Raw genomic sequence first — 12,575 nt, 5'->3', positions numbered from 1 at the left:
AAGAATGCTTTTATGTGACTATGACATTAAACATGGAACCTTTCAAAATATTATAAAACTATTAAGAGCGGCGAGTCAAAGGCCAAAGTTGATAAAGGAAAGAAAGAAAACAGAATTACCAGCCTCGGTTGTTTGTGCCCTTGAACATACAGTGATGTGCTATTTTTACAATTACAGGGATTAATTACTAGTTAACAATAGGAAGAATGATATGTTTGAACTCTAAACCTATATGGATCTAACACAAGCAAAACTGGTAGGACAAAAGTATTTCAAATGCTAATAGCATTGAATAACAAAATATTTAAACAGCAGGAAAGACAGATCTCAATCAAAATACACAGACTAAAAACATTTGTAGTAAAATGCAAAGTTGCCTACACAACAGAACCTAAATCTCAATACTGTTTAATGCTGAACTGGCAAGGCATCCCATACAAGTCACAAACAACTTATTACAATCTTATCGCTGATTTATTAAATCAAATTTCAGAAACTACAGATATAACCAGTAACAGTATAGTAATTACACTAACAAAACATTGTGAATGATAGGGATATATGGCATCGATATTCCATCAGTTCCAAATCAATCAGAAGCATTTATACAGGTTCAATCCCATTTAACATGATCTAAAACAAGTATTCTCTCAATAATCTTCACATAGATACGATCATCAATATCACATAACACATAACCTAGAGAGAGAATGAGGTACCTAAGTAATGAGCTTCATCTTGCCAAGCATCACATTCACTGCCTTCAGATTCCATGCCTTTCAATCGGAACATGGATGAGATAACATGGATGAGATTTGGTTTTGGTTCTCTCCAGTCTTACCCATCCATGTACTGCATACATTCTCTCTTTATATCTTCATGAGTCAGTTGTAATGATGTCAGCCCTCTTTGAGGGAATGCAGCCATGTTGATCCACTGAATGAACTCTCTATTAGCAGTGGAATAAAGCTTTTAAAGCATCACCAAACCACTGAGCATTGCACTTATAGGGCTCTGTTATGAATGTTTTTGTTCCACTTGAAGCATTAAAATAAATAATGGCAATAGCTGTGGGTCTGCAGCTCGAGTGGAGGTATTTTGTGATGGTGGAAATAGGAACAGATGGTCAATGGGATCAAGACAATAATGACAAATCATTTAGCAAAGGAGTTCAAATGCTCGGGATGAACATGAAACTCTAACCTAAGAAAACAATATCTACCACTCAGCTTCCTTCTCTAAACCAGCATTTGGCAATCCAAATCGAAGACATTTAAGATCAGACTTGGATTGTCACAGACGGATACTTATTGAAGAAGAATCCATTCCTTCCAGGCTGTCAATAACAAACCAATTGGTGACTGTCCGACTCTAAAAGGTCTAAATCTTAAGCAACTACATCGATAAATCTTGAATCTATATGCGACTAGAACTATCTGAGTTAGTTACATTGCAAACTTGTCACAGACTGTAAAAACTCTATGCTTGAGAAAATGCTAGTATCTACTATACCGATCAAACTCAATAGTCGCTGACACTAGCTTACACCCTCACATCAACTCAGAAGCATCATTAACTACAAAATGAGAAACTTGCAGGTGAAGAGACTAAAATTTTAGGAAACAAACCAGATAATCAAAACATGCATACATACATACACAAATGTATGTATATTTATATATATGTATGTATTTAAAAAGTTAACAAGCAGAGTATATCCTACAAGTTCAACAAAGTTGTAATAACTCGTAAAGCTTTAGCCTGTAAGCTTATATCCAATTTGTAACCATTGACAATGAATATAGTTCAATTGTAATCCAATTCATACATCTTAATAGGAAAACATGTTTCTTTAGAAAATCAACTTAACCCTTAGCTGAACCTCGCAACTAGATTCTCCTAAATACATATTGCTATGTTTAGAAGCAATGAACACAAAGAAAAGCACAAGGGCAGGCTATTTTATTCCATGACAGAGCTTTGCATTAATAACTTCAACATACATTAGACAAATAAGTGGAAAACATAACAAGCCACAGATTTGGCATTCAATAAGCATGCCAAAAACATATGACTATCTCAATATAAAATACAAAATTATCGTTTAATGAAAATTCAAGTGAATAATCACAATCCATTTATTCTACATAAAAAAATAACAACATTGCCTAGACACAATTCCATGTCTCATGATCAAATAATTACCTTTAACCCAATTTTCCCATATCTGTGACAAAATTAAATCTCAAAGTTCTCGTTTTCTTTTGTTAAATAAAAAAATCACCTAAAAAGCTCACTTTTCTTTCTCGTTAGACTCTGATTTTTGCGCTGCAGCAGCGGCTTCCTCCTCCTTTTCCTTCTCCAATTGCTTAACAGCCTCTTGTTCAGCAGCCTTCTCAGCCCTCAAAATAGGCTCATAATAATCAGCATGAGCCTCCATACACAACTTCAACGCACTAGTAATTTCAAAGCACTTCTCCACAATATCTTCATTCTTTTCCTCCACTTGTTTAATACAGTCTTCCCATGCTACAAATGCGTCCTTGCAACCACCTCCTTTCATGAACAAACAAAACCCACACTCCCCTTCCTCTTCTTCCTCTTGACTTCCAGTCGTGGGTGTATTCTTTTGGTCTGTTTCTTCAAGGGTTTTGGTTGAATTCAATGACTCTATGGATTCTTTTGATGCTGGATCATCAAAGGAGGGTTTTGCTTCTTCCGGGGTTTTAGGATCTGAAGAGGGCATGTTGGGTTTTAATCAATTTAGGGTTTTGAGAATTTGCAAAGAGGAGGGTTTTTGCCTTTTCTTGATGAATTGGTTTGGAAGGTAGGAAGGAAGGAAACTTCAATAACTGCTTAAAACCTCCTAAAAACCCTTTGATCCCGTGTAGAGGAGATGGTCAACTGGACTGGGTCTATATGAACGACCTGTCGTTCAAGCCTTTAGTGACCGGTTTTTAAACGGTTTGTCGGTAGCTTTGGTTTGGGTTGTTTGGCTTGCTGAATTAGAGTGAACTAGTTTTATAACAGTAAAATTCCAATTTAATTTCTAATATAATAAAATAATGTTTATATTTTTAACATATAATGATTTTTTTAATTAACATATTGTTTATCCTTTGGTAGAATTTTAAGTTAATTTCTAATATGAAAAATGATATATTTTTATATTTTATAATTTTTTTAATTAAAAAATAAAAAGATATTTTATAGTTTTATAAAATAAACTAAGAAATATATGAATTGATAAAGAAAAAAATGTTGTTAATACTAATTAAATATTAAAATGAGAAGCTAATCTTAATAATAGAAATAAAAAGTAGATGTACATAAAAATATTTCATACCAACTATTTTTTTTATTTTAAAATTTATTTTTAGTATTAACATATAAAAATATTTAAAAATAATTTTTTTTAATTCCAATTAAAACACTATCCCAAACAAAAAAAAAACAGAAAGTCAGGGTTATTTGTTTCTCGTTTCCTTCTATCAATATTCTTTGAACATATGCCACTGACTTCTCTATTTTATTCTATATTATATTAATAATAATAGAGTAGATAGCTATGCTTGACACAGTTTGTAAAGTATTATCAACCATATATGCAATAATATATAAATTGTATTTTTTTTTAATACGAGATAAAAAATGTTATCGCGCTTAAACTTTATGACGTACTAAGTACTTTTTCTTAAATAAATTTAAAGAAATTAGATTGAATATTTTTTGTTTTTATCCGGGTATTCTCACACCCTTTTAAAAGATGAGATTAATCATGTTTGGGGTTCGTGGCTGACCCTCTTAATAAATGCATTTCCTGATGATCGAACTTGTATTTTCATCTTTGTAAAGATATAGTAATGCCTTATCCACTAGACCAACACTTCATTAGTAGATTGAATGGATATATCAAAGATTTGATTTAAAATATAAGAATACATTGAACTAATTTTCCCAACCATAATTTGTAAATGAAAAAGTTATTTATAAATAAAATTTTCATAATAAAATTTTATATAAGCTGATATGTTAATTGTTAAATATATAGTTAAATACAAGGATCTCAAGAATGATAAATGATTGATCTTTCATGAAAAAATAACAACCAAAATTGTTTGTACACAAATTTATTCTTATAAAATCACTCTTTGCAAATTACACAAAAGCATGCCAAATATGCATACATGTTTAACGGATACAAATCAATAATAGGCCAAATGGGATTTGGGAATAAATGTCAAGATTTGCTCTTTTATTATTACAATTATGCAGTCCTACCCCATGAAGGATGACCAAATGATTAAAAAGGTATTTTTTTTTTATTTCAAATTTTGAGATAATCATTTAGAAAAAAAGAAATTTTCATTACCTCACATTATTTTACAAATCACGGTAAATTGAAATAATTAAAATTTTAAAAATTTTCAATTTGAATATCATACTTTATTTTTTTTCACAATTGAACCTATTTGAACCCAAATTAAAACCATATTGTATATATTTTTTTAAAATAAATGGTTGCATTAAAAAATAGAAAACTAAAATGCAAAGAGCGGGTAAAATAGATGGTGTCTTAGAATTTCATTTCAAAAATTCAGTATAGTTGCCTATTTTTTTTAGATATTAAATAACCAGTCCCTTTTAATTTTCTGAAATTCAATTTTAGTATCAAATTTTATTTTCCTTATTTTTCAATTTTTTTTTGTTAAAGGAGATAAAGAGACTTGCTAGATTTCAGTATAAAGAGAGAAATTTTTTGATGATGATGTTTCTAGACACAAAAATAGTTGATTTTAGTGTTAATGAGTTTCATTTTATAAGGGGAGTCTGAACTAGATGTTTTTTTTCCTTCTTCTTGTCTGAGGAGGTAGATTTACTATATGATTTATTTTGGCTTCGAGTTGATTTTGGTTTTTTGAACTATTTCTTGGGTTTTTTTGTGGCTATTGATAGGTTCATCAAATTATTTGGGGTGTTTTCTAGGTATTTTGAATTAAAGATGGGTTGAAAAATAGGTTTTAAATTGAAAAAAATAAACTCTTGATTTTTTGGTGGCCCATGTTGTCGGGATTTGCAGAAAAAAATGACGCTTCGTTTGTTATTTTTTAAAAGAAAAAATAAGATAAATAACATGTTGTTTGTCCCTTTAAATTTTTTTTTTAAAAAAAAGATAGGCCTTGACACATATGTTGAGCTATTTTTTTAATGCCTAGGCTCATGTTTCTTTTTTTTTTTTTTCTATTGGTTTTAGAAAAAAAATTGATATAGCAAATCATTACACTCAATTGAGAATTATTTAAGTAACAAGTTTAATACGTTAACCCTGCATATTTGTTTTTTGGTTTAAAAACTAAATATACGCATTATTTTTGTTGCTCCTTCTCTCCATGGATGGACAGGTTAGAAGAGTTCAATGGGAAAATAGCAGAAAGCAAGATTAATATTAAAAAAGTATTTTATTTTTAGTTATTATAAATAATAGATTTAAACCCCGAACATCTTTTAAAATGACGGGATACTAATTTCAATTAAATTACAGCTCATTGACAGATGTGTTCTTTTCATTTATTGAAAATCTTTTTAGAAAAGATATAAAATAAACCAACAATATCTCAACATTTAATTTTATATACAAGTATATTATAACAACGCAGAAAAAAACATATTTGAGGACGCGGATGCATCTTGCAATCTATATTTTCTATTCAAAACCATATATAACATTTTAAAATATAGTTTAAGGTATTGTTTGATATTGTGGTAATGATTAATTTTTAAATTATTTTTTATTTTTTAAAATTTATTTTTAATTTTAAAAGATAAAAAAACTATTTAAAAACACTAAAAAATTATTAAACAAAAACGACATAAATTTTATGAGTCCGGCAAAGTTATCCCACGTAATAGACGGGGACAAGGGACAAATTTTGCGCCTGCGAGTATACAAAATCCTGCTATAAATAAGAAAACAGGACGAATTCAGCTTGTCAAGGATTAAACAGATAAGAAATCATCCCCATAAAGAGATCGTTGTTCATGGCATTTCATATTTCTAACTGCTGCAGAAATACATGAAGTGCCATGAACACGATCCATTTACTGCGATTTCAGCCACCATTGCGTCCAAATACTGGTCAATATTTTGCTAGGCATCAACATATACAAGGTCACAAGGAATAAAGAGAAGAAATCCTGTCCATGAAGAGATCGTTGTTCATGGCAATTCAGCCGCCTCATTCCGACTGATCTGTACAGTACAGAGAGTGGATGAATAGCCATGAACACGATCCATTGATGGCGACCTCACAGCATGGATCTCAAACTTGTTTTTCCATGGCTGGTCAGTAAGAGACTAACTAGGAAAAGGTGTTTTATCAGAGGATTGAAAAACTGAAACATAGAAGAAAAGGTGATGGGAAAACCACGAACTTTAGGCTCTATTTATAGCAGCAGTATGTGTAAAATTTGGAATTAGGTGCATATCACGCCAACTTTTCATGGTTTGTGATTGAGATAATTAGATTGTTTGTTATAAATGGATCGTACGTGTTCGTGCCCATCACTTTACTTTGGTTCCAAAGATTCATAATGGTCCCTGAATGTCAGTGTGTTTTTTACATTAATACATTCAAAGTTTTTATTTTTCAATCGAGCCCAAAAGTCACACCAAACAATTAATTCCTTCCAATTAAGTTTGCGACCAAGTTTAAACAAGCCATCTAATTTATCATTCCATTCATAATAGTTCCTAGATCTAAAAAACTTATCTATTAGAGCAACAATTAGTCATAAAAATGGAAAATTGTTCCTTTAAGCCCTTGACCGAATTAATAGGACTTTACATATTTTTTCAATTTGATAATTTTAGTCCTTGGTCCTTCAATTCCTTCAATTGCAGTTGGTCTTTCAAAAAAAAAAAAATGATGCCATACTTAATTAAAATCTCTAAACAATTTGTATTGACTAGCAAGTACATGTATTTTGTGTGAATATTCTTTTGAAATATTTTTTGATATATATTTTTAAAAAATATTTGGGGTAAAAAAATGGGTATAACATTTATCACTAGATTTGTCTATCCTATGCGATGAGTACTTGATAAATGCCTTTACAAAATAAATTACAAGCAAAAAATTACGAGAAATTGTTTTTTTATATATAAGAAAGATAAACTTGGAAGTGAAAAACATTAAAAGGTAAGAGCTCTAGGTTCATTTAGAGTGCATGATTAATAAAAAAAAACCATGGAGTATATACAATAAGCTTTACCATAATATTTTTTGGTCTTTTAATTTGCTTGATTGAAATTTAGTTTAGACAAGTTTTTCATATGGATGTATAAATTTGAGGTGTTTATATTATTTTTTTAAGAGTGTTTTTTTTTAAAAAATAGCATAAATTCATAAAATATCATGTTGATCTATTCAAAACTTGATATTATTAAGAAAAAACCATAAGACAATGTTGACAGATAATCATGTTGTAGAGAATTCTTTAATGATATCACTAAACTTGGTTTTGCTGCGTTAACTTCAAAATCTCTCGACTCCATTGCTTGCTCAGCCTGAGCATTAAATTAATTTGAGTGGGAGTTGTCATAATATGACCCAGTTAATTTGATGAGTTCAAAAACAACTCAGATAACGGTTAAAAACATTGGTCTGCTTAAAAAAATCAGGATGATATATGTTTTTTTTTTTTAATATTAAGATGATGATATATTGAATTATATCTGGTCAACCTGTGTTAACTATTAAATCTACAATTCAAGTCATAGACACGACTATAATACGTCAACTTCGTCAAACAATTATCTTTTTATTTTTTCTTCTTTATTTTCTTCTTAGTTGGGTTTTTTTAGAGCTTGGGTCAAATGAAATGAAATACTAAATTGAAGAGTTGTTGGATAATCAAGGGATAAATTGAAAGAAAAGGCTTGAGGTAAGATATGATGAGATTTATAACTTAATTAAAGGGATAATATAAAATAAGGACTTTTCATATATATTCTTTAAAAAATTTAATTACCTTTTGATTTTAGTTTTTAATATATATATATATATATATATATATATATATATATATATATTAATTCTATATCTATCAATAAAAAAATTAAACATTGATATTAAGTTAGGAAAAAATATTAAAAGAATCTTATAAAATCTGCATTAAGTATTTTTCATAGGTTTGAGATATATTACTATTCTGATTTAAACACAATAAAAACAATACAAATAAACATATGACAAAATACAAACGTGATAAGATATACATCCCATGATTTCAAATCCCTTCCTTTGCCACGTCATTTAGTAATTAAGAAATAGTAAAAATATTTAATACCCTTATCATCACTTGTTTATATATAATAGAATCAAATCACGAGACAATTAATCATATATATTAACACATATATGATCCTCATTTAAAAAAATAAGGAAATTTCTCTGCACAATCTTATCCATTTATTAAGATTTATCCCACATAATGGATGGATAAGATTTGTGCATGCGAGTATACGAATGCTTATTCAAAATAAGAATGCAAGTGGAAATTTCCTGTCAGGTTTGGAAATGTGGTTAATTAATACAGAGTATTTTTTATTTAAAAATTAAAAATATAAAAAAATATATATTTTTTTATTTTATAAAAATTATTTTTGATATAAACGCATTAAAATGATTTGAAAACACCAAAAACATATTAATTTAAAGTAAATAAAAAAATTTAAAATGTTTTTAAAAGCAAACAAACAGGTATTATGTTTTTCAAACACTAAAAACTACAAATAAAGAAACTAGAGTATTTTAAACCCTAAAATTATAATTCTAAATCACAGAAAAAAACTCAAATTGAAAATTTATTAATATCAATTATATGAATAATATGAAATCTCTATTTTTAATAGCCGACATGTTTTTAAATAAAAAAAATATTCTAGTTAATAAAATCATAATCAATTTGAAAATTCTAATCTAAATAAAAAATTAATTCATAAACAACAAGAAAAATAAAAACTTTCAGGTTTAATTTATACATGAAATCAAACTTAACTAGTTTTCATTGTAGAATAGAGTTCTTAAAAACTATCTAGTGGGTGACCTAGTAGTAAGAGTTTAAGACCAAGAGATTTGCTCCCCTTATGGTTTCAAGTTTGAGACATGTAGTTGCTAATATAATAGTCACTAAAGGTTTACATGGTCGTTAACTTCAGTGCCTGTGGAATTAGTTAAGGTACATACAAGTTAGCCCGGATACCCACGTTAATAAAAAAAAATTAACTCCTTAGAATGTGTTGATCAAATTTCAACCAAATATCAATTTTTTTTTATTATCAAAATCTAAACAATTAAGGAAATGATACAATAAAGAAATTATGATAAAAGATAGTGTACCGTGTTATTTCCTTAGTCGCAGAAAATCAAAGCTGGCATGATATGCATCTAATTCCCCCAATTTTAACGCACACAAATGCTATAAATAGTGCCTAAAGTTTGTACTTTTTCCATCACCTTTTATTTTATTTTTCAATGCTTTCCTAGTCATCTAGTTATTACTATATTCCTTTTCTTTTACTGAGTAATCAAAGTTGAAATCACCCATGATGGATCGTGTTCATGGCCGTGAAAAACGAGCTCTTCATGGGCATGATTCTTTTCTTTATTCTCTGCCACCATACATTTGGATGTTTAGCTTCAAATATTAGTATATGAACACGAGGGTGGTTGGAATCGCTACAAATGGATCGTGTTCATGGCACTTCATGTCTTCTGTGGCAATTCAAGTTACAGGGTAGATGAAATGCCATGAACAACGATCTCTTTATGGGGATGATTTCTTATCCGTTTATTCTTTCACAAGTTCTTGAGAATTGTTTGCTGTAGATGGATGGTGTTCATGGCATTCCATGTATTTTATAGTTCGACATTAATAATAATATAGGATATATAGAATGTCACGAACAAGCATCTCTTTATAGAGCGCCTTACAGATCCAGTTTAATCCAGGAGACGAATCATAACGGTTCACCAGGTGAAGAAATGAATTCCTTCTCTCTATTCAGTATTCACACCCTCCCTTCCTCTTCCTCACACCCCTCCCCATATTTTACTGCTGCATTCGGCACTGCAACCTGCAGTATTCATTCACTATTTATATTCTTACTTTCTTATCTCCATATGATCCTTATCAAGGGAAGAAATGATGCCACTCGCTTTAATTTCCTTTTTCAGAATATAAATTCTATAAAGATTTGGTTCTGTCTGCATCATATAATTATTTTTTCTTTTCTTTTGGAACATGGCAGCTAAAGCCTTTTGAAGGTCTAGGAACTCACCTAGGCCTTGCAATTCCTAGAATATGTGATTTCGAGTAACGTTTCCTTTCAAGAATTAAGGAGACCTTTTCTTATATTCTTATGTTCTTGTTTTCTATGAATGTATAAGCAAGATTTAAGATTAAAAACATTTCTAAACTGGACACAGTCGTGTTATCTTTGCGCTGGCCTGTCCTGTCAAGATAGTTCAACATTATGAACTCTGTATCTTGCAACTCAACTCCTGCAGAATCTCCTGTGTCAATCTCATCATGATGCCACTCAATTAGTAACAAGGTTTTCCACCCATCATGATTTTATATGCCTGCTTCAAGAATTTTAATGGGGCATGTGTTCACAGATATTAAAAGAACAATTTAACATCAATAAAGATATTGGCGAGGGGGTTTCCTGCTTTTACATAAAATACTTTCTTGAGTCTTTTCACCATAATTTGAAGTCTGATTAATCGACATTAAACTATTTTTATGGTAACTTGAGATTAAAGGCATAACAGCTGAGAACAAATTTCCAAGATGACAACAAACAGTCAAGCACATATCTTGCACAACCAGAATCATATTTTGCCAATCCAATAATAATTCTGGATTTCAGCCATGTGCCGTACAAAATTATACCATCATGGCAATAAATACTTTACAAATATGCTGTGTAACTTAAATTACTAATATGGTTCTTTGAAGAAGACAACAAAAATGAGGCAACCAATTGAGAAGAGTATGATAAAAATATCAAACGTTAGAGCTGACATTGCTTGATCACTTAGACCCATGTTTCTTCCACCAAGACGATCAACCATGTCCGGTACAGATTCATATCTGTTTATTTCTTGTTCATAAGGATCTTCCAATCTCATTCTCATTTGCTCTGCTTGCCGGCTTGCAGCCTCTTGAGCTAGTGTCCAATCATAAAATTTGCGTTTCTCGTCATTGCTCAAGATATCATAAACTTCTCTTAGTCTCATGAACTTTTCTGAAGCTGATTTCAGTGGAAGTGAAGTTGTGTCTGGATGGTACTCCTTTGATAGCCTCCTGTATGCGGTTTTAATCTCCTCCATATCAGCATCTGCTGATACGCCTAAGAACCTGGTGATCATTTGCAATTGGCATGTTAGTGCTACTTACTCTGGTTTTATGGATATATATGAAGTAACAAGTGCATTGAAGGAACACGGAAATACATTTGCTAAATCCATAACTTGCAAAGTAAATACAAGAATGAATCACATTTTCAATCTAAACATCCATATCGAACGTTATGTCTAAGAACTAAACACTCGACTACGCAACTAGATGAATAAATTCAATCGAAAAGTGATAAAAAGAAAGTCTTTTGACTCCCTTTGAATTAAGGATGCTCAAGAACACTCACTGGTAATGAGAATCAGAAGAATCATTGAGCAAATCAGCAAACCTCTTTCCCAACATATCTTTCTGCTCATCTTCTGCTTGCTTTGTCTGCTCTGAACTAGTACTACTTCCTCCAACCCACCCTTCATCTTCGTTGTCCCAATGAATTCTTGTATCAACCCCTGGTGGTGCTCTTTGGGGCTTCTCTGGGCTTCCTTGTTCTGCATAAACACCAAAAGCACTCCCTCTGTTGCCTATTCTTCCTGATGGGGCTTTTCTTATCAACAGATGTTTTTTCCTACGGTGGCCACTGCCGTTTTGGGTCCTAAGAAAGAGAGAAAACGGAGCTTGAGTGGCAGTTGTGGAAGCCATGAAAGAGAAGAAAGACCTGTATGGCTTGTAAAGGTAAGGAGAGAAGCTGCTTCCATGACCTCACATTCCTGTGGTTCAGGGCGTTGATTAAGGCCACCTTGGCCTGTTGTTTGTTTTCTGCTAATATATAACAGGACCACTATGTCCTTTGTGTCATTTGCATTTTCTAATTTTTGGTGACCAGAGAGATAATAATTTTATGAAATAAATGTTTTGAAATGTAATAAAAATTATTTTTTAAAGTATATTTTACTCAGAAATATATTAAAATAATTTTTTTATTTTTTTAAAATTATTTTTATATCAACATACCACAACAATATAAAAATATCAAAAAAACCTGACATGTCTTCAACCGTTTTCCCGAAGTTACCAGAAAGTCGCCACCAGTCTCCTTCTTCCATAATGCATTGACTAGTTAGTTTTTGTCTTTTTTATGATGCTTCCTGAATGGGTTCTAGCAAACTTTTCTAACAAAATGTAATGGTTTTTTTCCCTTTTATGACATGTAA

General features: G+C 30.6%; 2 protein-coding genes across 2 annotated transcripts; both read right to left on the bottom strand.

Moving 5' to 3' along the window:
- Nucleotides 1-1,929: 1,929 nt before the first annotated feature.
- LOC133669585 (uncharacterized) lies at nucleotides 1,930-2,924 on the bottom strand. The gene has a single exon (XM_062089784.1). It carries the CDS (start codon nucleotides 2,744-2,746, stop codon nucleotides 2,294-2,296), a length of 453 nt encoding a protein of 150 aa, XP_061945768.1. The 5' UTR covers nucleotides 2,747-2,924; the 3' UTR covers nucleotides 1,930-2,293.
- A 7,960-nt stretch (nucleotides 2,925-10,884) lies between these two features.
- On the bottom strand, nucleotides 10,885-12,148 carry LOC133669417 (NAD(P)H-quinone oxidoreductase subunit T, chloroplastic). Its single transcript, XM_062089540.1, has 2 exons — nucleotides 11,714-12,148; nucleotides 10,885-11,427 (listed from the first exon to the last, which is right to left on the bottom strand). Exons 1-2 carry the CDS (start codon nucleotides 12,061-12,063, stop codon nucleotides 11,007-11,009), a joined length of 771 nt encoding a protein of 256 aa, XP_061945524.1. The 5' UTR covers nucleotides 12,064-12,148; the 3' UTR covers nucleotides 10,885-11,006.
- Nucleotides 12,149-12,575: the final 427 nt, after the last annotated feature.

Source organism: Populus nigra, chromosome 12 (genome assembly GCF_951802175.1).
Source record: "Populus nigra chromosome 12, ddPopNigr1.1, whole genome shotgun sequence".
Taxonomy (NCBI): Eukaryota; Viridiplantae; Streptophyta; class Magnoliopsida; order Malpighiales; family Salicaceae; genus Populus; species Populus nigra.
The sequence above is the reverse complement of the archived record's forward strand: the minus strand, read 5'-3'. Positions and strand labels throughout refer to the sequence as shown.

Excerpts from the sequence above, each read along its gene's own strand:
- LOC133669585 (XM_062089784.1), bottom strand. The coding sequence starts at position 2,746 with ATGCCCTCTTCAGATCCTAAAACCCCGGAAGAAGCAAAACCCTCCTTT.
- LOC133669417 (XM_062089540.1), bottom strand. The coding sequence starts at position 12,063 with ATGGCTTCCACAACTGCCACTCAAGCTCCGTTTTCTCTCTTTCTTAGG. Across the intron at positions 11,428-11,713 it reads TCTTCTGATTCTCATTACCA|GTTCTTAGGCGTATCAGCAG; the intron begins GTGAGTGTTCTT and ends AATGATCACCAG.